At 39.8% G+C, this 27,681-nt stretch overlaps 1 protein-coding gene across 1 annotated transcript in view; it reads right to left on the bottom strand.

Annotated features, from left to right (window-relative positions):
• Positions 1-27,681, bottom strand: part of trit1 (tRNA isopentenyltransferase 1) — a 39,490-nt gene that overhangs the window by 2,709 nt on the left and 9,100 nt on the right. The window contains exons 2-8 of the mRNA XM_066674789.1: positions 18,558-18,698; positions 16,456-16,554; positions 16,203-16,333; positions 14,160-14,302; positions 13,962-14,073; positions 10,369-10,481; positions 9,108-9,185 (exon numbers count right to left, since the gene is read on the bottom strand). Of these exons, the coding sequence (XP_066530886.1) occupies positions 9,108-9,185; positions 10,369-10,481; positions 13,962-14,073; positions 14,160-14,302; positions 16,203-16,333; positions 16,456-16,554; positions 18,558-18,698 (817 nt within the window). The remainder of the gene's footprint in view (positions 1-9,107; positions 9,186-10,368; positions 10,482-13,961; positions 14,074-14,159; positions 14,303-16,202; positions 16,334-16,455; positions 16,555-18,557; positions 18,699-27,681) is intronic.

Raw genomic sequence — 27,681 nt, forward strand, 5'->3', positions numbered from 1 at the left:
GATAGTCAGAGGAAAAATATCAGATGCACTCAATAGTTTCATTTAAAAAAAAAAAAATAAATAAATAAAAAAAAATAAAACCTGAAACAGTCTAAAAAAAAAAACACGATCAGATGGGACAGAAAAGGGGGGGGAAGAACAAAAAATTGAAACTATGCATTCAAGGCTTCATTTTATCAGACTTGGGCAGAAGGCAAAATGCCTTTTACATTACCCATGCCTCTAGGGCTTATGTCACACAGTGCACAACTTACAAAGCAGTCTGCTATAGTAGGTGTCGTTTTCTCTTTAAAGAGAAAAACATTTGAAGATGAAAAATGGTCCAACCTTTCAGATGATAGATCATATTTGTCTGTACTGCATTTATGCCTGAATGGATCCCTTACTATGGTGGTGTTCATCCTATTAGTCACAATGGCTCAATTACATGTTAATCTACTCCAAACAGTCTGAAGTTAAAAGGCACTATAAACAGGACCAAAAAGGCAAGCTTCCTGATATCCTCAGCTCTCTCATAAGCTACTCCACTGCCTCAGTGAGCTTAGTCGACCGGGACGGAGCTGCACTGTACAAGTGTCCACTTCAGCCACATTTACCAAGTGGGTGGTCAATCTTTCTCTCATCTGAGTGGCAAAATCCTTTTGATAAAATCAACTGCCTATATCCCACTTTAAAGGGAAATGACAAATGCCGTTTAGTTTTATTTCAGGAAGCTAGTCTCAGTTTTCCAGTTTCATCTCACCTTTTCCACAGCCAAAGGCAACCAGAAGAAGGCCCAGACACACAACCCTTGAGGTGTGCTTGTCTATTCAAATATATTCAACATCTTTGTTTACTTTACCGTGTAGGAAATCCCCTGCATAAAAGCGGGTAACTGCTGTGAACGTGATACCTCATCTCTACAGTTGAAGTCCAAAGCAAAACCCCACCTGTGACACTGATAGAAAAAAAACCTTAAAATTAGAATAAACATCAAACTATAAATTGTACTTTAAATAACCTGTCCCTCCCTGGCAGTGAGGGACACCAAGACCTATTGTGAGATCGAAGGCCAACAGAAGGGTCTCTTGCCAGAGCCCATCATCAATCAGCGACCAGAAGAAAATTTCACCCATTCCTCCAGCCACTGCAGTTCCTGCCTTGATGCTTATTGGGCAGGACTGGGTGTCCCATCCATTGAAACTTTAAATAAACTTTACAAACAAAGCCATTTTTATGGAAATAAATATGTAAATGCAAATGCAAAAAGTTTTGAGAGATAACTCATTCTAGGGCAGTGTGCCCATGCCCTATATTGGCTCTACATTTGCACCTGGTACCTTATACATACGTAACATCAATAATACAATAGATGGTCTATCAGGAAATCAGGTATTTCTATCTAAATAACACTGCAACAAATCAATAATTAAGAACTGTGTCCCAGGTGAATAGCCTCTCACCTGCCGCTGCTCTGAACCAAAGGTCTGGCTTTTTCCTTCAGCCTAAACTCTTTGTTCTCTTTCATGCTTTTCAGGCAAGAGAGGCAGCAGGTGGACCTAGTTTGTTTACAACTGGAATGTTTATAGATAACATCAACGTTACATACTCAATGTATAAGCCAGTGTTTAAAGTGGAATTTTGACTAACTGTAAAAAAGTGTGTGAATACAGTCACAGAGATAAAAGCTACATATCAGAAGACTGGGGTGAAATGATACATTCGGAGTAATGACTTTTCTGGGGCTAGAATTTGCAGTGTCTGTAGTGAAAATTAGATATTTTATTTACTATCTAATATTTTCATCATTTAGAATCATCTTTAAACTCTCTCAGGCACCTGGTAGAGTAGTTCTAACCATTTCATATAGCAGCTGTCTGCAGAGTAGTTTTAGCTATATTAATAATAAAACATTTGGGTTTTGCTGTCATGAAGCATTTCACAAGAAAGGTACATCAAACCTTTAAACTTGTTTACATCATAACAATTGACTTGCTGCGAATTTCTGACAATTCAGGAACTGTCCATCTGTTCTAGCTTCCGAAATTATGTATATCTACTTAAAGCTTTCCAAAAATAAGGAAAACCTGTCCAACAACATTTCATATCAGAACTCACAAACCACAGACTAGACCGCTCATTGAGTTGAAACTTCAATTCTCCCCCTTTTCAGTGTGCAGCTGCATGCAAGAGACTAAAAGTGAGTAAAACATTCAGTGAAGTTAATTCACAAATCCCCTTTTTAGCTACTGTAAACAAAGGAAAAACTGCATTTTACTTAAACAAACAGTAACTGTTCATTAAGTCAGAAGCTGTCTGCAGACCCTCTTCACTTATAAACAAAACAATTTGACCAGACAGTTAAAGGACAGCCAACAACTCCACCTGGCTTGTGTGGAGCACACCTCACCCTCATGTTCACCGACTTGCCTCTCACCTGCTGCTGCTCTTAATCAAAGATTGGGTTTCTCTTTTCAGCTTGGGCTCTTTTTGTCCTCTTTTATGCTCCTCAGACAAGAGAGGCAGCAGGTGGGCTTGCGCTGGAGCACCTGGCCTACCTGAGCCATGTGGCGAGTGGAGCTACATGCCTCTCGATCTCTTTTCTTCGTGTCTTTTAACTTCTCCCCAATATATAGTTTTGTTGGATAGAACAGCAGTATGGATTGTCTGCAGGACAGCAGATGCTTGATAGAGGATTCCTCAGCTCTTAACTTCAAATCTCAGTGAAATCTATGTAAAATTATCCCCCTGAATTTGAATGGAAAAAAGAGGCGAAAGAAAAAGAGGTTGAACAAGGCTGTCTGACCACAGCACACTCAAGTGTCAAACTCAACAAGGTGGTGTTGCAGGGACAGAGTTTGTGTGAGCCCATGGGTGTTTACTGCCAGAGCTTCCAGTCTGTGTACAGATAGGGCTGTCAGAGAGTAAACTATGGCATCACACTTGCTGCTGCTTCTGTGATAAGAGATCTGTGTGAGCAGAATGGGGGGGGGTGTTGTTATAGGCCTTCAGCATTTCAGCACAGAGCACCTGTTACAGCAACAGCTGCATCACTTTGCCCCTCAATACTTTGAGGCTTTATTCCCGTGTGGGAGCGAGCGAGCGAGCGAGCAAGAGATGCACATGTTCATTCAAAGAGATTGAAAGAGGTAAAGCATGAGGACAGAATGATAAATCAGTTATTAGGATTTATCGCATTGGAGGAAAGTATGGATGATGTCCCTTCAGATCACATTTAGTACAACCATGTAGTGTTTATCTGCATGTAATGCAGCAAATCACAAACAAACAAAATTTCCAGGGCTTTGTAAAGACACGTCCTTGAATTAAAGTGATCTGGGACACACTTCGCTTTATCAAATGGCCTAACATAAGCAAGTTGCTGGATTTGGCCAACAGCAGACCTGTGCAACCTCGAACACACACAAGCATTTGACAGCCAAAAACAATAAATGTGCTCTATGCACACACAGACACAGAGGGAGAGACAGAGAGATAGAGATGTGTAAGGGGACACTTTTCAGTGTGGCACCTGTTACACATCCTGCTCAAGTTTCTCTTGCAGTTGACAAAAGGTGCAGGGCTGTTACTTAATGCTCACACAACCTCCCCACAGCAGCCTGAATCCACCAGTGTACACCCACACACACCAACGCACTAAAACAATGCTCAAAGAAACCCACAGTTGGACAGCAGAGTAAGCATGATTGTCCATGATAAGTCAATTAACTGCAGTAACGTGTGAGCTACTCGTTCCTCTCCATTACACACACACACACACAGAAAGTCCGTTCTGTGAGTGTTTTTTTTTCCCTCTGAGCTGCTGTGGGGTTAGTCTGGGCCAGGCCTCATCATTCAAAACACTGGTTTGTCTAATTCAGTAACACTCAGTGTACAGTTCAATACACAGCCAACAATGGCCATTCAGAAAAACCATAAAAGGGTGTGTGTGGTGGTGGTGGGGGATGTTGTCCATTCTTTGCCAAAGAAATGAAACCCTGTGCACAGACAAATAATACTCTGCCTCTAATCAAACACTGATAGACGCTTACTAACAACCAACACTGAGCCTTTGTGCTTCCTTTACATAGAATCATACTCACAGACACACATCCATAGAACTTGGGATGTATATCTTGACCACGTTTGTGTGTAGAAGTGATTATATATTCAGTGAACCACGGAGAAGGAAAAGGAAACCATAAGAAGTCATAAACATTTTTTTATCATGATGTTTTCCACGTATGTGTGTGTATTATATTTAAGATATATTTTAATGGACCGCAGAAATGCTTTCATGTATAGATGCACTGATTTTGAATTTTCTAGGCTGATACGATAACAGATCCTTGGAGTAGCCGATACTGATAATAATAACAGATAATTTCATCTTTTTGTAGTTAAAGCAAACTCACTTTGGATTAAAACAAATCAAATTCTTTTTATCGTGGGTTGTCATAGGACAAGACTTTACTTCAGTATTTGTAAATTTCTGTACTTTTTAATGTTATCTTTTAAACGTATTAGTTGTAGTTCATTTATATTTTTATCAAAGATTTACTGCTGGTTCTGTAAGAATGGTTTCTAGAGGGGCACTAATTAGTGCTGTACCAGGTTTGTTTTGGGGAGCAAGGGATAGAGCAGCATAAAGCGGCTCAGAGCCAGCGAGGGAGGGGGAGAGAGAGAGAGAGAGAGAGAGAGAGAGAGAGAGAGAGAGAGAGCGAGTTTGAACTAGTGTTTGTAATGGTTTATCATCATGTTTCATTAATAAATTCAGACTCTAAATGACTCTGTTATCATGTGTTTTACATATGAAGTGCTCCTGCACTGGTGATGGTTAAGAGCATCTTTCTGTCTTTTAACATGCTCTGTGTGCGTTTACACGGCTATCTTTGTGTGCATGTACTGAGCTTCGCTGGTAGTTTAAATTAGATTTCACCATGGAATTTAATCCCAGAGACTGTTCTCGGCAGAAACTGTGAAAACCATCCTCACAGCAGACATTAGTTGTGTATTTACAGGAATCAGTGCATATCTGCAAGCTGCGCCAATTTATCAGACGTAATATCGGCAAAAATTCCAATATCGGACCAATAACAATAACTAAAAAGCATCCACATATCGACGAATTATATATTGGCCACCGATATATCATGCATCAATACTTTCATGTCAAATAAAACATCACACTTTACATCCCTGTTTAAAAAAGTAAACCGCTAATTTAAGACAATTATGTTTGTAACCACAAGGCAATGTCTTTCCTTAACACGATGTGATTCAATTAAACACGTTACCAGAAGGGTCTCTGAGCCTGTTGAGTGAGTATTTCACTTAATAAACTTTAGTGGTGAAACATGCCATTATTAATCAATGCTTCCGGTCTGTTTTGGTCAAAATGTATTACATGGGGCAAAAGTCAGTATAAGGTTGTTTAAGGATGATTAAGAATTTTGTCTTTAAAAGGGTTTTACACATCATTTTAAGATATTCCAGTCCGTCTGAATCCCAGCACGTGATATGAAGATTAGACCATCACTGAGCATATTTTAAAATCTTTTTTCATGAATGGTTTTCTTGACATGCTTACAGCTATATGAAATTCGTATTTAAAAAAAAAAAAAAAAAGAAAGAAAGAAAGAAAGAAAAAAAGGTACTCCCAACAAAATTCTATCACCCGCTCCTGTCCATGCTGTTCCGTACAGGTGTGGAGGACAGGGAAACAAACACTTAGCATGTAACCTCAATGCCCCAGGGGCCCTTAAATCCCCTCAGAGCTCTATGAGGCTCCCGACACACAGGCAAATTCCAGGCAGCCACCTAATGCTGACCAGATTATGGCGGTCAGCTGAGGGCCCCATGAGGCCCTGGGGGTGGGAGGACTTAACTGTGACCAAAAGCAGGTCAGGAGTCCAATAAAGGCAATGTAAGAAAAAGAGGTCTAGTAAGGACAAGAGCAGGGCAGTTGTAAAGGCAGGAGGGCAAGTGGTCAGCTGACAGCATTTGAAATAGCGTATTAGCACATCTGTGATGTGCACTATGCAGTGAGTATATGGCACTATTTGGAATGTAGCTAAAGCCTCTCTTCCACTGTTGTTTTGCCACACTGCCAGTGCTGGCTGAGGCACATACCTACAGGCAAATACATGCAATCCAATTTGGATCAGATTTGGTTCACATTAAGCAAAAAAATCTTATTTGAGTCACTTCTGTCTGGCAATGTTGCTCCCCACCTCCTCTTAAAAGCTGTATCATTTTGAAGGCAGCTGTTCAACTGAATTGATTTTGTAATATCAGAAACTATATTATTTAACAACAAATGCATTAATTTTTCAGTCAAACAAAGTCTGGCTGTTTGCAAATGTAACATTTCACTAGTTCCCCAGCCATGGGACTTCACAAATCAAACTAGTAAAATCAAGACAAACCAAACTGCAGCACAATCAGTGATTTCACAATTCAGTGAACTTTTTTTTTTTAAAGAATAATAACTGTTGTGAGCTCAGATATATATGTTTATATTATAGCTATCATACACTGCTCTTTGCCATGGCTTCTCACCTCTGAAGCAGCCTTTCACACCAACCCCAAAAAGCCTTATGGCAGCCCTAAGGGCAGCAGGGTGTGGGGCCAGATGGCAGGAGGCAGACAAACACTTAATCAGGTTTAGCCACTGTTTCCACTCCATCCTTTTAGTTCTAACTGGATTGCTAATAAGCCAAGAGGGAGTGGACAGGGGGTTGTCTTCAGCACACTTGCCTCAGAGCTGCAGTACAGCAGGCAGAGCCTGGATGTGACTCTGAGGAAACAATGAAAACTTGGTGGGGGGGTGGGTATTTGTTGGTTTGGGAGATAAACGACACACAGGAAATCCGAGACACACTGCTGCTGTGGTGGAACAAGGAGGTGAAGGAGGAGACGTAGTGGTGGCGTTGTGGGAGAAGGGAATTTTGAAATCCAGTCAATGAGCAGAACGGGAAAAGGATCAAAGTGGGTCCCACAGGATGGTGGGCCATTACAGGAAGACTGTGGAAAGGACGGATGGATTGATAGGTAGGAGGGTCTGAAGGAGGGAGAAGGAAATGCATGAGGGTAGAACTCAACTTCAGAAGGAAAACAAGCCACAATCATATCCAGTTACAGAGGACCAGATGCCCCTTAAATGTTCCTCTTTATCACAGTTTTTCCCTGTCTACTTTATCTAGATACAAAACACATGATCTGTCTGACCTTCTTTCCATCATATGCCAATTCTGCGAGTGAAGTTTGATTATCACCATTTCTTTTCAACTAAAAACAAAACTACATTTACCATTCTCTTTTAAAATTACTTGTCACTGCATCTATATTCTGAAACAGTGAAAAGCATTTCCCAATATTCTACAGGCTGTTATCATTTGCTGCCTCAGAACTAAAAATAACTACTCCCAACCAACTAAACCCCATAACGTTCAGTCACAGCCACTACACAGACATGTAATTCTAATGTCACATCAGAAAATTGCTGTGTTAGTGTCTAATTCATACTTTTTTGCCGTATTTCCAGTGCATGGTACCTACGCGTCTTGGTTCAACACTGATATTTTTTGCCATTCCATTAGGCATATTTTTCGCTGGTTCCAGGTACTTTAGTAGAGTAGAAACAACAGCAGATGTGACTGGCCTGATCAGTCATCTCAATCATAATGACAGGCAGACATCCAGCACAAACTAGGAATTTGTAACATTTTCAAGTTAGAGATCACATTCGCTTTTTATCAGATAAAACGACAGACAAAACTGGTGCGAGGAGCTGTGTTCAGTCCCCAACAACAAGAATATGTGATGAGTAAACAGGACTCAACGTTCTTAATGTTCCCACTGCTGCTCTTGTGGTTTCTAAAGCCCATGATTCCCATTAAAGACTGTGTTGCGACGTTATAGGTTAAATTTTTTGGGTGAGCAGTGCTAAATGTGAAATCTACCAGGGACCAGGTCCCAAAAAGCGTATAAAGCTGAGCCGCCCATTGTACGGTAGGTACCATGCAAAGACAAAAAGTACCATTTTTGAACTGATGAGACTTATTTTGTTTTCAGTAGGTACAAGAGGTCCTCGGGTTACGACACATCTCCCATTTACTGTATAAAGCCTTGTTTCGACTTAAGTGGTTTTGTGTCGTAAACATCGTAACGCGAACTTCGTGTTTGGTGTGCGCGGCGGAAGAATACACGGTTACGCGGCTCAGGACCGAGGAGGATAGGTGTTAGGATAGGATAAGTGCTTACAGTATGTTATTTACGTACAGTATGTATGTATGTATGTATGTATGTATGTATGTTCGGACTTACACCGAAAATCGGTTTACAACGCGACGTAGGAACGGATCAACGTCGTAAGTTAAGGACTCACTGTAATCTTAAAAATATACTGAAAAGCATTAGGTATTTTAGCATAAGGACAAATAATGCTCATTAGCTTTAAGGTGCTGTTAATGTGTGAGGAAAACACTTTAAAGAGGCACTTGCTCATGTACTGTTTGTGAAGCACAGACCTTCATGAATGGCCATGTATGCTACTATCTCTTCTTTACAGTCGGTTTGCTCTTTTACTCCATCAGCAGTGTGCGCTGGGAGGTCAGCAGCCCAGGGCAGTCAGCACAGGAGGCCCAGGCAAGACCCGGCTGCTGCCTTGTTTGTGTGTTTAATGGTCTGTGAGAATCCCATCTCGTTAAAGGCAGCTGAGATTGCCTGGCCATTAAACCATGCCGAGAATGGAAGAAAAAGACAAAAATACACACACACACACAATACACAGAAACATGCCCGACACCAGTGTCTATTGAGAATTTGAGAGCACACATCCAGTGTATTCAGTCATCAGTCACCTGAAATCTGCATTTACTCTGTACTGTGTTCAACAGAGAGACAGTTATAGAGAGAGAAAAAATTAACCCTTTACAGCAAAGTGACAACATGAAGCATGACACACAGTGCTTGGCCCTACTGACATCTGCAGCATCCTACAGCAGGACTGGATCCACTGTGTTACGGTGCCTTAACCAGCAGAAAAACCTCTCTCACACACAAGGAAAGCCCAGGCTGAAACAAGAGTTTCTTTAGTAAAACAATTAAAAGTGCTGCATACTTACTCTTGAGAAAACGGTTGCGAACCCACTTGTTCTGCTTCCGAGCATATCGACGTGTTGCCTGCTTTAGGGCCTCAATACCTTAGAGAGAGGGAGAGAGAGACCGTGAGGGAGAGAGAGCCCAAATTAAGGTTATGGGTTATCTCTTGGTTTCACCACAAAACCCTTTTTGCTGTAGACATTTTTCTTCCCACCTCACTGCATTAAGATCTTTTCCAGCAGATTTGTGGAGGGATGAGATCTTTGTGTATAGTTCTGAAAAAAGGCCTAAAGCTTCAACAGCCCACAAATTACACATGGTCGATAGCAATGGGAGATCAATAGAATCAGATCAGTGTTCTCATCTGTGAACCCTGTTGACAGTGCAGCGAGAGAGAGAGTGGTGAGCTTGAAGAAGCCCAAACAGTAAATATACTGTAGAAATGAAAGCTAACAGCAAACAATCACAGGCTCATGGTTTTAAATTTCTCAGCTTCTATGACAGCAAACCATTACATCAACCTCTTCCATCTGTGCAGAAGTAACCAAGCTCATCAGTACAGCTGCCACCAACTCCATCAGTACAGGAGTAACCTACCCCATTAATATAGCATTAACAGACTCCTCCAACAGTACAGCAATAACCAACTAAGGCAGCAGCAATGCAGCACTGCAGTAGCGCTCTTCAGTAGTACAGCAGAACAGTACAGCACTACTGAATCACATTTTCACACTTGTTGTACTGCTGCTGTGCTACATTGCTACACTACACTATTGTACTAGTGCACTGCAATACTACAGAATCTCCACACCATTTATCTCAGACATTTGGACTTGAGCTGAGGGAAAATTCTGCCACAGAAAACCCTTTCTAAATCAATATTTTCTCATTCAGTTCAGTGCTTTACTTGAAGTGATGTCATTTATATTCCGTTCTGAAAAACACTATACAATGTGCAAAAACATCAGAATGGACAATAAAAAAAAAAACGTTAAGCCAAATATCCACCAAAACTCATCTCTTTGCTCAGACAGCTCTCACAAAAGAAAACGTTAGAGAGAAAAGTCAAGCACCTCAGGAAGGAAACACTTTTACAAACACGTAATAAACATCAGTTCATTTCGATCCTTTACACTTTCCTTATTCAATGTCAAACTCACCATCGTCTCTATCCCTGATGCCCTGGAACAATCAACAAGATAGATTCCATAGTGGATTCTGAAGAAAAAATTATCTTGCAGTAAGACAGGGTGAAGTAATGCTTTGCGGCAGATGGGGTCTCACCTTTCATTTTCAGCTTCTCTCTTTCTTCAGGGTTGATGTCTGCTCCAGCAGTGAGATACTCGTGGAACTCTTTAAATCCAATGGACTGAAAGATACCATGCTGATAGTCCTGACTGAAACACAGAACAAAAAGAAACATTTTTTTAATAAAGCAGAGAAAAAAGTGGTGTTCCTAAATAGAAATACACTTTCACTAGTTAGAAGGGGTGTTTCTGGATATTTAAGGAAACAGCGATGCATGCATGCAAGTCCAGTCAGTTCAAGTTCATCTGTGATCAAGCTTTCTTAATTATGTCTGTCTAAATCATACATTAATTTATTGATCACAGACTGTATACATATACATTTTGAAGAACATACAGCTAACAAACTAGACTAAGGCTTGTACTGATATAGCACTGGTGCTCCTTCCTTTTCATCCTTGCCTGTGTTTCTTCACAAGCTTTTTGAATGAATGAATGAATGAAATCACAATTTGAAATGAACAGAAATATCCATATTTAACGTTCCACTTTTCTGTGAGGGTGTGAGAGAGAGGGAGAGATAGATCCCAAAAAAGAGACAGGCGAGCAAAGGAAAATTTGACCTCCCTGCTATGTGACGGCATCATGTGAAAGGGGAGACATTCAGCGGAAGAAAGGTAGACAAAAGCAGAACGGAGGGAGTTGCGGAGAAAGTGGGTGGAGAGCCAGCTAGTTAAAGTGGAGAGGGAGTAAAGTGCTTGCTTGGCCTGTTTGCGCAGGCAGGGTATGGCCAGCCACTGTTGCCTTTAGCCTGAGTTGATACAGTAGCTGGTTCGGGGGCAAGGAAGGTCAGGTGGGGGCAGGGCTTCAACTGTCGCGACAGAACTCCGGGCATCCAGCCACGAGCGCATCAATTCTCCGCAACCCCACCCATCCCTGGACCCCCAGACAGCGCTGTGTCATCAACATCCACACACACACACATTCCGCAGTGCAGCCAATCAGCCAATATCACTGCACAGCCAGCAAGCAACAGCCCTGACTACATCAATAATTAATTGTCTAATAGAAAACGTCACTTTAAGTTAATGCTGGATAAGGGTAATACAGAGTAAGGTTGGACATTTTAAGTGCATTTGCGATTAGCATTTTTACACAAATAGTTTTCTAAAGTAACATGTACTTAAATAATGTATAAATGTTTAATAAATATTAAACAAATCAATTTTTATATTCAGTAAATTAATCCATGCTGTCTCCACAAGATATGGTTTTAGTTAAATTATAGATAGATTTATATTAGTATTTTCAGTGCATATGAACGAACGTGTACATACAAAATGATAACTCATAGCGTTAGACACTACAAACCTGTCATCTAGAGCTAAACACGTCTTCTGTTGGTCGGCCGATATTTAACATCACCTGACACACGACTAACTGTATATGTCCCAACTACAGGGGTTGTTCGACAAAACTGAAACACCTGGTTTTAGACAACAATAATATATTAGTATGGTGTAGGGCCTCCTTTTGCGGCCAATACAGCGTCAAATCGTCTTGGGAATGATATATACAAGTCCTGCACAGAGGTCAGAGGGATTTTAAGCCATTCTTCTTTCAGGATAGTGGCCAGGTCTCTACGTGATGCTGGTGGAGGAAAACGTTTCCTGACTCGCTCCTCCAAAACACCCCAAAGTGGCTCAATCATATTTAGATCTGGTGACTGTGCAGGCCATGGGAGATGTTCAACTTGACTTTCATGTTCATCAAACCAATCTTTCACCAGTCTTGCTGTGTGTATTGGTGCATTGTCGCATTGTCATCCTGATACACAGCACCGCTTTCAGGATACAATGTTTGAACCATTGGATGCACATGGTCTTAGTAGTTTAATGTGCAATTAATGAAGACTGGCCATCAGGCTGGTCCAATTTAGCCCTGAAACTTCCCACACTACAATGACAGGTGTTTCAGGTTCATTGTCTAACCCCTGTATTTCTGCAATTCAACATCATATGATCAGTCAGCGGATACCAAAGAACACATGCCTTCTTTCAATAATCAGTTATGTACAAAGCACAAACTGTTGATAACAGTAGACAAACCTAGATGGCACATCACACAGATAGAAAAGACACCATTTTCCCCTTTGTCAATACAGATAAGCCAGATCCTGAAACCTTGCATACCATTCAATATTGATAAGATTTTTTAAATATCTTACTGAATAACCTCACTTCAGCGGAACATTTAAAAGAGTGCTATCATGCTCAAACCATTCAAACACTACTACTCCACAGGATGAAACACACAGGGATATGACTGCGCACAAATGTACCGTGTACGGTTAAAGGCACCGACATATTACAGAACTGGATTATAGTTTTTGCACATTTAATTTACCTGATTCCAATTTATACAGAGATCTGCCCAATTCTGGCTCCCATATACACCCAATATCTCCATATCCTAGTGAGCATACACATTTACCTCATGAGTAAGTGCCTTTAAACACTCTTATTATTCAATCATTCATGCAATCACATCACTGGCTTTCTCACCAGCCACACCCTCATCCTCTCACCACAAACAGCACATCAATGTCAGGACGACTTTCCGTATGTTTCAATCAAGATATTAATCTTTTATTTCCAAATGCTGATAGACAGCCTTTATAATTAAAGAGGTCTGGTGCTTTAAGGTGCTCCCATTGTGGATGGTGACAATCAGTTGTGCACACACAGCTTGTATCATCTCCAAAGGATATATGAAACAAAATACAATGCTAGTAAACAGCTGCACATAGGAATAAGATCACCACGCTCAATGTCAAGGCAAGAAGGATATAAAACCATATAGCATTTCATTCTCTAGAGAGAACACCGTCCCACACTAATCATCACACATCATTAGCCCTGTGAAAACCTCCTTTCAACAAAACCTACAGTTCTGTGCTGTAGAAGTATTCAAAATGTTTCACTGACTATTTAGAGGCAACTGGTATGAATATTTTCTTATAAAACAACTACTTTCATAGCATGAGAAAAAGCTTTAGAGAGGCTAAATACAATATATGTAAAAATACATATAAAAATACATATAACAGCAACCCGGAAATGGATTCAAAGACGATGATGCCCTAGTATCAGATTTGGAAAGGATCACGTATTCCAACTGCACTTGAAACAAATGGAACAAAAACAATAACATCACTCAGCTGTGTTGTGTTATATACGCCATTATATAAGGAAATCTTTACATTTGAATATGTAAAAATGACCGTATAGCTGTGGTTGGTCTAACACCCTGTGGCACATCTCCTTCAAAGAAATAAGGACAAGCAGTTTAAACACTTATTCACCTCCCCTCTCCATTTGCAACTGACAAGAACACAGTGACCCAGTGGCAGGCTAGAACCTGTTAAAAATTGAAATTACAGAGAACAGGTTGTGCCTGCCACATTCATGCATTTAAGACTGTTAAGAATTAGTAGAACTATTTTTAGAAAGATATATTGACCACAGATTTCTGACAAGAAAAGCTAACAAGGGTTATGGTTACCAAACTCACCAAAAACACACATCTGAATTTCACCCATTGCTGTTCATGTATATTATTGTAAATCACCTTTTCTCCTGAATTTTCTTCTCATTGAAGCGTAGATGAAAATCTTTCAGTTCTTCAATCAGCCCTAGAGACAACATCTCGTCCACCCTCTTGTCCAGTCTCTTATCCAAAACTAAAACAGGGAAAAGGGGGAGTGTCGTTTAAAAAGGGGTCAGTCTTCCAAAATGCTGGAAACACAGACTGAAGGTTCTATCATACCATCAATGTTAGAGTGAAGCCAGAAAATACAGGGGTCAGAGAAACGTAGAGGACCCCCAAGTCCATCTCCCCCACCCTGCTGCTGTTGATCCTCCAACAGTTTACTGTGCTGCACTCCTGTCTCCTGATACACCTGAAGACTCCTGTCAATGAATTAAACAACTAGATTAGATAAACAATGTCCTTTAGGGGGCCAAACACTCCTTTAAGTGCCATAATAAAACACTTGTTCTCATCTTGCTCTCACAATATTAACAAACAACACTTCCTCCATTTTGATTTGTGTAGTCATGAGTCAGTTGAGAAACGTCCCACTATATGTAAGCTATGTTATGAGGTCACAACTGGACTTGCAGGTTCAACAGTTCATTAGAAACTAGAAAACACTTAGAAAGAAATAAAAAAAATAATAATAAATCACTGATCAGAGAACAGTCTTTATTGAATAATGTCTTTATATCACAATATAACTAAACTGCTCCCCTTCAAATAATAATCAAGAGAAAAGTACTTATGAACACCATTTTCTGCATGTGGCAAGGCTCTGGATAAAGTCTCTTGATACTAAATCTTCACAAATACAGAGAACAAGTCTAGACGTCCTATTCCAAGCATGAGATATGATCAATAAAAGACTCAAACCATTCAGACATCTGAGAGCAGAGGTAAAGCTTAAAAAAAGCTAAAGGCACCTCACTGCTCTCTGAATTTAACAACTAGCTTGTTGCCATTTTACCAGTATATTGACAAGGCAAAGTCAGATCTAAGCAGTTAACAGCTGAACTGTGAAGGAGGCAATTTCAAAAGGAGCAGATCTATTATAGACAGAGTGAGAGTAGGACTGATCACTCAAAACAAAACACAGCACTACAAAGGATGACATCAATTAGCCAAATGCAGTGAGCCAGAATTGCAACCAAAAAAAGAGGTGCTAATTGGCCCCTTGATACTGATCAAACACCAATCAAAGCTCAGAAAAGTGAGTGTGTGACACAGCAGGCTGGCACACCCTCAGGCATCCATTTCACACAGGTGGAGAGAGAAATTTTTTTCAACTAGTGCCAGAATGAACAAAACTGGATTCAGGGTTCAAATCGTCACACTCCTGACAGCTTATGATACCTTATGATAAATGTGCTTTTTATATGTAATACTGATAAAAATGTTTATATAAAAGCTAATCATACACCACACACAGTGCACACATCACACTACAAATACAATACAAATACTACGGATATACAGCTTCAATCAATTCTGCTACAAATTCTGATGAGTTTCTCAAGAATAGCACATTTCACATCTTACTATTATGAAGTACTGCTAGGTTTTTTTTTTTAACTAGAAATGGCACTGACCTGATATCAGGCTGATATCAGATGTAACTTTTGAAGTGGATTATCAGATGGCCTTTAATATCCCTGAGCTGCTTATATTCTGACATAGCTTTTTATCAACAGTTAATCATTTTACAGAAGTGTGAGTCCTGAAGAGTAACCACTGACAGAGGCACAGCCATCTTGTCTTTAAAACCAGCTCACCAACTGTCAACTTAAAATAAAGAAAAGACTACACGTAGCAGATGATACTTACACCACTATCTGGATAATAAAAAGCGGCATTGTGTCATATCTAGTTTTAAATATTAAATTATGAATAAACCTTCAAACATTGGTGGAATGCCTGCTATTGGAAACAAAAGGCTAGAAACGATAACACTGAGTGCAATGCTACCTCTTATAATCAAGAAAAATAACAGTTCAAGAATACTAATATGGAAGATACCACAAATTAATCTGAAACAATGACTTTCAAAAACGTTCAGCTCCGAGGAGAGCTGACAATTCTTTCTCCTGCAGATCTATCACTTTGCAGAACTTGTTACAACTCTAATCTAACCTCAAAGCATTGAGTGAAAATTCAGTTGTGATTATTTATAGCTTTAACTATACTTTATAGAGCAATAGGTCTCCATGGTCAGGATTGGATAACTCAGGAAAAAAAAAAGACATCCAGGACCACCAGTTGAGATCTATTGTCTACCTTGCAATTTTGCGTGCATCATGGGGGTGCAGCATGGCTGCCATATCTGGGTCCACCTCCATAAGTTGTCGGTGAAGTTCAGGACCCCCCAGCTTCTCAAGCTCAGTCTTCAGCTGAGTGCCATTCTCTTGCTGCAAACCACACACAAACACCCTTAATCGCATCTGTCCTAAAAGTATCTGTTCAAACAGTTAAATCCTAGCAGTTTCTGTTCATTAAAGCATATATAATATTCATGTACATTTATATTTACCCCAGTATCAACAAGAACTTTCCATAAAATGGATTCAATGTAGTAGTTGGTGCCTCCAACAATGATGGGCAGTTTCTCCCGGTGATGCATATCCTCCATGTGATGTGTTAAGGAAACGTATTAAGTGATTATTCTAAGTGAAACAATAATAATGCGTGTATCTGTGTTTTACATTTATACATTAATACATTGACATTTAGACATCTTTTTATTAAAGATAAAAAAAAGTTACATTGTATTACAAACATTGCAAAAAAGCTCACTTAGTTTGTGAGTGACAAAAAAAACCAAGATTAAGAAATGCACCTGACAGGGCTGACAATAACCTCTCCTCCCTCATGCGGCTATGAAAATCACAGTACAGAGCAGCAGAGGCTCCCTAATGTAATTAGATAACTGATCTGACATGTCCAATAAGAGCCTCACTTTCCACCACACATTTACCTACTCCACCCTACATTTTCGTTCTCCTTGGTGGCCAAGCATAGAGAAAGAGAAAGGGACAGAGAAAGAAGAGCAGTAGAGAGAGAAAGAGAGAGATAATGAGGACAACACCCCTAGTTTCTGGTGATATCACAAGTATCGATTACACTGTGTTACACTCCTGTGCCTGAGCTGGAGAGGATGCATTAGGGTAATTCTGCTAAAACAGCAGCTACACCTCTTATGAAGAGAACAGAGCGGCCATCTGTAGAATCAACCGTTGGCCAGTTTTGTCTGTGAGTGGATGCTCTGGGAGCATTATTGCCTGAATTTGTCCACAATACCACGCCTCCGGTCTCAATGTGATGCCTCCTCCCTGCTATCAAACACACAGAGCATCTCTCCCAGTTCTATTAATATCCTCAACGATCAACCCTCACTTCCCACAAACACTGCAGCAGCAGGCAGAGAAATGTGTGCACACACACAGTGCCCATGGAAGTAGGGCCACAGTTGGAAGCACATTCTAAACCCACTCAATAATGCTACAGTATTGCAAGTGAGATTCAAGAAAAATACCACACCCACAGTCATCTACATGTCCACAATACAACGCTCAAAAGCTTGCAGATTCCTGTATGTATATAGCTTCCATTGAAAATCAGGGGATTATTAATAAAAAAAAAAAAGACTACCCTGACACATGCATGGTAGCCCAGAAATGTTCCAGAGATTACCCAGAGGAGCTGTATATGTGAACTCTGTGTTCACACATTCACTCACTCTAACTCTGGAGCTTTTACTAGGATGCTGAAGGATAAATCAGTCTCTAATATCCCAAAGAATTTGCTGCATCTCCTGCATGCCCTGCACAGGTGCCACCCCATGTGGCACATTTCCCACTGCAAGAAGGCATCTGACATCACTATTTGTGCAATACAAAAAGACCATCACATCTGAAACATCTCTAGATCTTCTCCGGGGTTCATATATGAAAGGGATGTTTGGTACACTGCAGTGAGGACTGGACTGCATTCAGCATTGTAAACTATGAGGTCAGGTGCTACCGGATGTTTCTGGATCACACATGCAACTCCATCTAATCCGAAACAGCCTTTTTTTATTATATCAGTGTCATTTTATGTTTTTGTAAGACTGTTCTTTTTGTTCTTGACTGTTAATTCAGTGCAGTTGCTGTCAAAAATATCACATTACCAATACTGATTCCTTAGCACGTAACCCCAAACTAAACAGAGATTTGTAACATGTTACGATTGACAGCAACTTCCTCAACACTGCACTGAATAAATTAAGAACTAAACGAACAGTTTTACAGCGTTTTATTTTTCCAGGGTGTGGCTCCAAAGATTTTATTTTAGGTTGTTACTGCAGCAATGCTCACAAAAAAAAGCATGTCTGCAGGGACTGCCAAACATTTTATCTTAAATTATTCACACCTATAAAGGAATGAGGGTAGCAAAAAAATACCCAAACCTTCTGAAGCATGAATGGAGATCTGCCTCACCCTAACTGCCCTCAGTACATGTACGTGTTTTAAAACTGCACTAATGTGTGTTTAGAGACATGTAAATGGGCAGAGTAAAAACTGACTTACATAACTCTTAAAGACTCTTAGGATCTCACTGTGATGACTGCTGAGGCTGGTGCAGAAAGGATATTAGAGACAAAACTCTGTTTCTGAAATCCACCACAGTGTAGCTGCTGACAAGTGGATCCACAAAGCTGATCATGTGGTGGGGACACTGTGCCTGTTCCTCCAGCGTCACCTTATTGGTGATGATGTCCAGTCCTTTATAAACCTGTGGAGCGAAACATACATTAGAATTACTTTATTGGCCACTGTGCTCGCACACATAGGAATTTGTTCTCCACATTTAACCCAATCCGTGCAGTGACACACACACACACACACACACACACAAGGGGGCAGTGGGGGGTTAGGTGCCTTGCTCAAGGTCATAACCTGCTAATCGGGGATAGAACTGGCAACCCATTTACAAGCCCAGTTCCCTAACTACAAGCCATGGCTGCCCCCACCCAGTAAACACAGCAGAGAGACATGAGACATATAACATGAGCAGCAGGCCCACAGCACGTTTTGTGATTAATTTCATAAAGAATCAAATTTCATGTCTAGGTAGCGGAAACATTCGTTAACATAGGATTCCCGTATGTAAAATGTTTGTATGCTTGAATATAAGAGATTCAACTTCGAGCACAGACTGGGTGAATCTCCAAAGAAAAGCCTGAAACAAAATGAGACCATGTGAAGCAGCTGCACATGAGCCTGTGGACACAAAACTAAATTTCAAACATTAGATTTAAAGAGAACAACAACCCACCCTTCACTTGTATTTATATATTATAACATTATGGATGTATAAATCGGTTAAAAAGTCCAAAATAGTCTATACCTTTGAAGGTCCTGGTAGATACACATGCCAAGTATAACCAGTACTGAATTGTGGAGCAGTGGACGTGGGCTCTCTAAAGCAAGTAATTAAGCACCATACAACCCTCCTTTGATTGCTCTTAATTTTCCTCACAAAAATGCTCCAGCATCTAGAGTAAATCCAGGCTGTTTCAGAAGTATCACAAACTCACTATAAATATCTTGGTTTCAGAAAAACATCAAACGATGTCAAAAGTGTTCAAAACCTTTTGTCTGTTAAACGAAGAGTATTCATACTCAACAAGGTGATAGGCTATGGCTGTCCAGTACGTTCATGTACATATTATTCAGTGATATAAGCTCTTTTGGGTCATAAATTCAGGTGATTCTTTGGTTACAATTTTTCCATGTCCATAATATTTATTTAAAAAAAAAGACAACCCCCCCCAAACAGACACACACATTACAGACAGCCACCAACACTGTTATAGACAGGCCATCGACTCATCACACACACAAACGAGTTTAAATGAGCTCACCGTAGACTTTTCTTGTGGCAGCTGCCTGCTAGCAGCTTACACCAAGGCTATGGCACAGCCTCTTCACACAGTCTCCAGGAATGTCAAGAGGGGGTTTGGTTTGTCTTGTGATTGGAGTGATTATGCCAGCCTGCATTCCTAACCACTAGGTTACCTCAACCTCGCATGTCAACTCAAGCAAGCGCAGACATATTGAATTATTAAGATTCTCCTCACTGGAGCTTCCTCCACAGGGCGTCACTGCGTAGCAAATCTAAAGGGTAGTGGAATCAGCAATAAACTATTGACAGAAGACCCCTGTAATTCTGAAGTGTATGCGAGATTTAAAAAATTCATAGATGTCTTATCAGTCCCTGCCAGCACTCAACAGCCCACTTTGTTGTTAGAGCTCCTGTAAAATCCCTGCCTCCGCTCTCCAGAGTAACACCTTTGCAATCAGTCTGAGACTTCCTAGTTTTAATGAACACTCAAAGTCAATAAAATCATTTTTATATTTACTAATAAAAGCAAAAAAGGCTTTTCTTGTCATTCTTAATCACTGTATTGCCTTCTTAGAGGTTACAAACTGTGCTGCTATTCTACTACAGAACTGCTATTAAGACCTATTAGAGCACATATAAAGGGCCAAGGGTATGACAAGGACCATGTCTGCACCATTAAAACTAGAATTACAATTTTTTTTAGTTAAAGACTGATTTAATTCTTCTCTATGTTATAAAACTGAGAGAGAAGCAGACAGATCAATACATCTGCTACACACACACTCGTTCTCCATGTCTCAAAGGGATAAGAAAAACGTTAGGCTTCATGTCTGACCCAATCAAGAGTCATGTGTCAGGAGGTGGACAAAGACCCATATCAAAGGGAACCAAGTCTTTCAACTAAGTATAAACAGTATTAAAAAAAAACATGACTTTGCGACCACTGAATATATTTTTCTTGATGCTAAATATAAATAATTTACACATAATTGCCACTTTACCTAGAAACTGATTAACTGAAATTGTGGTCTGACTTTTGCACAGTATCATTTTATAATTATCAGAAGACAGATAGGCAACTACAGGGGTTGGACAATGAAATTGAAACACCTGTCATTTTAGACCACAATAATGTATTAGTATGGTCTAGGGCCTCCTTTTGCGGCCAATACAGCGTCAATTCGTCTTGGGAATGACATACAAGTCCTGCACAGTGGTCAGAGGGATTTTAAGCCATTCTTCTTGCAGGATAGTGGCCAGGTCTCTACGTGATGCTGGTGGAGGAAAACGTTTCCTGACTCGCTCCTCCAAAACACCCCAGTGGCTCAATAATATTTAGATCTGGTGACTGTGCAGGCCATGGGAGATGTTCAACTTCACTTTCATGTTCATCAAACCAGTCTTTCACCAATCGTGCTGTGTGTATTGGTGCATTGTCGTCCTGATACACGGCACCGCCATCAGGATACAATGTTTGAACCATTGGACACTCATGCTCTTTCTGGTGCAATGTGCAATTAATGAAAATTGACCACCAGGTCCATGAAACTAAAATGACAGGTGTTTCAGTTTCATTGTCTAACCCCTGTCTGTCTTGATCCTATGGGAAACTGCAATGTTACAGCTGGAGGGGCATATTAAACTAGACATTACACCATATTTAAACTCTAAAATAAAAACTAATATCTTGGCTAATGACCAAAAGGGAACAGGAATGATATTAAAGGGGAGGTCTACAATTGTAGGGAGATGCTCCGAATCTTTTAAGGTGGAACGGTTTGTTTCAGGGAAAAGAAAAAAAAAATTCTTGATTGTGCGCGGCTGAAACTGAACTTGTCTGTACGTTTTTATTCACTGTTAGAATTACCACAGAAATTGATTTGAGTTTTTTTTTTAAACACATTATACAGGTGTCAATGACGCAAACAGACTGGAGAGAACATATGGTGAGGAAACATCCTGGGAACAACTGGGAACTTAAAGTTCTGCTTTTAAATAGAACTTTTGTAAGCACTATGTCCCAATCTTTAAATATATTTTTATTTATCTATGAAAATTTCTCGTACCAGTCATCATTTCTGAATATACTGTTGTGTTTGCATTGGCCTCTTTGTCCTCTACATCAAAAAATAAAAGGGAAATTAAAATCTAGTTCTTTCTCCATGTTTTATGGAAATGTATCGTATCGTGGAGCAAAAGCAGCAATGTTTATTGGATTGTGAAATGTGTATCACTGCACCCCTCCTATAAACCATCAGCAAGCAGGAGAATTACCAAATACCAATATTTCATGCATGTCCACTCTGTCCGTGTCTCTCTAGGGCCTCCAGTGCCAAAGCTGAGTCAACAGTCTGATTGTGTAATAAATAGTTCATTCAGGTTGACTGTCAATGCTTTAGTGCTCACGATCACCCAACTGATGAGTGTGGCTGCTAGTAAGGATGTGCATATATAGAGGTTCACACAAGTTAATGTATTAATTGTAAAGTGGGAATTGATTAACCATTGAGGTAGTTAATTCAGTGTGCTACAGCAAACAGTTAACATGGTTGCACTGTTATTTTTCATGCTGGAATGTCTGCAGTTTTCAGAATGTTTGAGAATTTACAAGATGAAAAACAATGGTTTGTTTGTTTGTTTTTTTTTTTATATAAACAGCTCGCCCTGTATTAAAGAAGATACTATACAAACTGGACCTCAGGACTAATTTAGCACGCAGGCATTTTCGCTAATGGCGCTTTTTCACTGCAGGGTACCTACAACACTCGATTTGACTTTGATTGGGCAAATCTGGTACCAGGGACTTTTAAGTACCTGGTGACTCCTAAACAAAAATGGTTTGAGACAAAACCATGACATGTAAACTTTGAAGAGAGCTGATTGGCCAGAAATATCATCAATTGCAACCAAATGCAGACCCCCAGCACAACCTAGTCATTAGTAAAATTCCCAAGCTACAACAGAGATCACATTTGTTTTCATCTCACTCAACGGCAAATTAAAATAATGACAAAATGACACTGTGGTGTGCTGAAGATGTGACTGGATGGATGGCTGACAAAAGATTCCAGTTAGAGCTTGACAATGCAACAAGGAATGGAAAAACTATATGAATGTATCTCAAATGACCAGGGCTAGTGCCAAATATTCAGCTATTCAGATATTCGTTCATTGGGTAGGTATTCGTTTTTTTAATTTTGAGATTCGGGTATTAATTTTTTGGATAAATGTGGCTATTGTTAAAGGCAATGCTCCACTCCATCTCTAGTCAGGCTCTACAGCAGGTAAAAAAATAAAAAAATAATTAGTTAAAAAATAAATACACAAAATGCTCTGCTACTTCAGCGTATTCAGCCTTGTCAATATAAAAGTCCAGAACGAAGTCTAAAAGAGCCTAACACCCTACAATAATCTACTTACAATGAAGCATAGTAAAGCTACAATTCATTTTTTTAGCTTTATACTTCAAATTATACCAGACCACCTTTAGGAAGCTCGTTAACTCATGTAATCTGAGCCCTTAGCCACACTATGTGCGAGTTAGAGAGCGAGTTCGCTGGAGCTGCAGCACAAACTCAAGATTTAAACACATAAGCCTGAAGCTTTGCTACACCTAAAACATTTCAGGGCTGATTCTACAGGTCCAGTGGCTATGACCCCAGATGTGCATGAAGAGAACGAAGAGACTGAGATATCTTACTGGAAGCACCAAGCACCAGACATTTGACCAGAGTTACCCTTTTTTATCATTAAAAAGCATTACTGAAACCCCTCCCAATGGCCTTTTCCAAAATTCTTTTTATAAATAGGGATTCTTAAATTCATTAAATAATTTACGTGAAAGCTGATTTAAATTGATTTCGCCTCTGTGTGATTGCTCCTGCATTTCAAAACTGTGATTCTCCTTTTTGCTAACAGGTGTCACAAATGTTCGCTCGTTCTAATCCTCTGTTATTCAGATGGGCCATTAAGCTTTGAAATAAACCACAATACACAAACACATCAACCATTAACAGGACGCCACAGCTGAGTGGGTAATGTCTGCAAGGGAAATCTATCGAAGTGACAATGTTAATCTCATGCCACAAAAACATGAGTGAGATTTCAGTGCGTTTTCACTCGATCAGAAAAGAAAAATGGAATGTGTCGCTTGCATCAAATTTAAAATGGCCACATATTTTTCAATGATCAAATCTGACATCAACATTTAAAATATTGTCTTTGTATAAAGTGTACAAAGATTGTCTTTTTTAAATAATGTCACTAGTTGCAATTATTTGTTATACAAAATCTCTTTAAACGTTATTTGTAAACCTAATACTTTTATTGAGTTTATATGATTTGCATACAAGTGCAATTTTGTTTTTATTTATATTTTGCACACTGTCCCAACTTTCTCAAAATATCTTTGAATATTTTCTTGGTGTAATCTTCAAACATTTTTCACAAGACATCTGATAAGCCAAAATAGCCATAATCCTCATTCCAAGATATAAAGCAAAAGGAGAGAGAGAGAGGGAGAGAGGATTGTGTGTGGTACAACTAGGCAGTGGGGGGGATGGGGTGGAAATGGGGGAATGAATGCCTGGCCTGGTCATGTGGCTCTCATTTGGGGCCACGCTCCTCAAGTGCTGCCTGTCTTAGTGGGTTTTGTTCCCATCACCCACTCCCCTTTTAGTAAAGTCTGTACCAGCCTCTCCACACCACTGCACCCTCAGCGGACCCATAGCCACCCCTCTGCTTTTTTTTTTTTCTGATTGCTTTTTTTCTTGTTTCTTATTTTGCACACTGCCATGTCCACAAAGAGGGCTGAATAATTTGGCAAAAACATGCAATTGTGACTTTTTGGGCAAACCTGTAATAACTTTCTCCAGATTATGTGGTTGTGATGTGTTGTTATCTTGTAGGTTTTAATTGGACATACACAGGCAGGTCCCCATCGTGTGTGTTTTAGGGGGTAAATTTCCCCAACTTAAAACTTTCACATCTTGCCATTTGAATACTACATTGCTGCAAATTGCAATATAAACACAACTAATTTGTCAACCTTAGTCACAATGCTTCTTATAAGGATGATGGCATTCTGAGTCCACCTTGAGTGTTTGGATGTGTGGGAATGGCTCTATGGTTGATCTATTTAGAGAATAAGTGAATATGCAACAGCATAACTAATAGAATTTTTTTTAATAAGTCCACAGGGAGAAGTGAAAAGAGGGAAGAGAGTGAATCAACTATATGCTTCTTTTATAACTCACTTTGACACACTCCCTAATGTTTCCAAACAAATTACCACACATTACAGCTATGAACTGAGCCTCAGTGCTCACTCTTGCAATCTTTTACTGCTGAATGGCAGAAAAGCACAAGAACCTTTTCAAGATACATACTATATTATCAAAATCTGGGGTCTCCCTTCAACCAAATGTTTCTTTTAAAATCAAATGTAACAACAAAGGGTTTGTCCTTCTTTGCTGCAGAAAACCTCTGCTCTTCTAGGAGGGCTATACACTTGATATTGGGACAATGGTGTGAAAATTGAACTGCATTCCACTACAGAAATATTAGTGAAACCTTGAACTGATGCTGTATATTTATTTTGGATCACAAACCCTACTCCATTTTATTGTACAGGTGCTGGATGGTGCTTTTATCATTGCAGACAACTCAGATCTCATGCTCCACAGTGCAAGGCTGGGGACTTTTGGCCTATACCCTTCTAGCCAATGTTTGGCATTGTGCTTAGGGTAATGAGTGGTTGATTCAGAGCCTCCCACTGCACTGGCTACACTTCTATAAAACATACTAAATTTTGGACCTAGTGTAACATTTTCCCACACAGTTAGCCTTGGTAATAGTGGTACAATAGTAGACTTTAAACTATTTTTTTTAAAGTCTCCAAACTACAGAATAGCAATATATAATTCACTGGAATCTGAAACCAATCCATGCATATGCAAAATAGTAACTCTACAGAAGGGAAAACAGTTTTTAAATATAATTTTCAAAGAAATGTAATGGAACCAAATATATTGCTCCATTCATCAGTAAATTTAGACAAATAGGGGCAAAAGATATTTTCAAATTTTATCTAAAGTTAAAAGAATAAAACTGGAAATATGATGTGTTGACCTAGGTACAGACAGAGCAGCAAGAGAAGTGGGAAAAGAGGGAAAGGAAACAAAAGAGAATGAGTGCGTGTTTAGAACAAACATGGCTCCACGTGGTAGAACTAGCTCCTCTTTGTGTGCGTCTCTCCCCATGAGAGAGAGAGAGAGAGAGAGAGAGAGAGAAGGGGGATGGGGTGGGTGCAGTCTATGCACTCTCAGACAAGCCTCCTCCAGACAATGGGCTCAGTGTTGGACAACTACAGCCTGACTGCCATCCACACCCAACCTCAGACGTTGCACAAGACAGCTGCTCCACACACACACACACACACACACACACACACACACACACACACACACACACACACACACACACACACACACACACACACACACACACACACACACACACACACACACACACACACACACACACACACACACACACACACACACACACACACACACACACACACAGAGAGAGAGAGAGAGAGAGAGAGAGAGAATGACAGAAAGTAGAGGGGAGGAGCAAGGGGGAGAGAATGAAAGTTTGTCAACAGACACTAAAAATACATAAAGTAGTCGCTCTGTCCAATAATGTCCTTTTAACTCCTAACTTGGAGTTAAACACAAGCTGGATTTTGTTGGAAGTTAATGATTAGCGAAAATATAGTCCAAAACAGGTCCAAGAATACTAGCTAATGAAACATTTAATAAATAATACACATGTGTATTCAGATATCTGTTATTATTATTTGTGATCCATATATGGAAAATAAATTTCGCAAAAAAAATTGTTTAATGTGAATTAACAAAGAACCTCAAGATGTCCTCAGGGTGACCTTCATATCTCCACTGCTCATCCAACAGAACCCCTTTTATAAATGGGGCTCTCTCCATCAGTGTCCCATTGCACACCTCCACTTATGTCCATCCATCTCTCTCTTCCCTGCATCCCTCCATCCTGCTTTTCCCACAGGGAACATCTCAGAAAATCCAGGCTAATAAATCATTCATGACGTTGATCTTTTCCTCCACCTCTGTGCTTCCATTCTATCCACTGTTATACCAGAGCATAGCTTTCAGAATACCACTCAGAGCCTGGCCCCATTTCCGCAGCCCTGCCCCTTCTGCGCCATTCTTCGAGAGCAGACAGAAGGCGGAAATCAGCGAGTTTTCAGAAGGGGGGCAGATATGGACTCCAGCTATGCGGTCAGATGAAGGTGATCTATAAACTACAACATGCTCCAGTGAAGCCACACCCTGCAATGCAGCAGCACCACAGTCTCATCCACTCCTGTCTGACCATTCATACATGCACAGAGGTCAATCTGAGAGTCTTATCACTGATATCCGTATGCCTTCATAAATAATTGATTATAAAAACAACAACAATATTGTAAAATATTTAGAAACAATGCTTACTTTGTAAAAATGTTGTTGACAACTAACAATTTCAATTTTTCAAGCAAAAAGCAATTGAAAAATTCCATGACTAGCTCAAAAGAAAGTCTGTGTTATTTAATTTGTAAATGATTACTAGACCTGACTACGGTAAGAGCACACAGAAATCAGCAGCACATGCATAAACCTGACAGTCAAGTAAGGAAATATTGCTACGAACAGTCTTTAAAGAGCTAAAAACTATTAAATGGCAAACTATTAAATATAAACAAAATAAAACAAACTTTTCAGTTAAATTGAACATGGTAGTCAGAATTTTCTGTTCACCGCTGACAGCAATGATTAGTTTGGGTTGCATT

Source organism: Hoplias malabaricus, chromosome 6 (assembly GCF_029633855.1).
Source record: "Hoplias malabaricus isolate fHopMal1 chromosome 6, fHopMal1.hap1, whole genome shotgun sequence".
In the NCBI taxonomy this organism is placed as follows: Eukaryota; Metazoa; Chordata; class Actinopteri; order Characiformes; family Erythrinidae; genus Hoplias; species Hoplias malabaricus.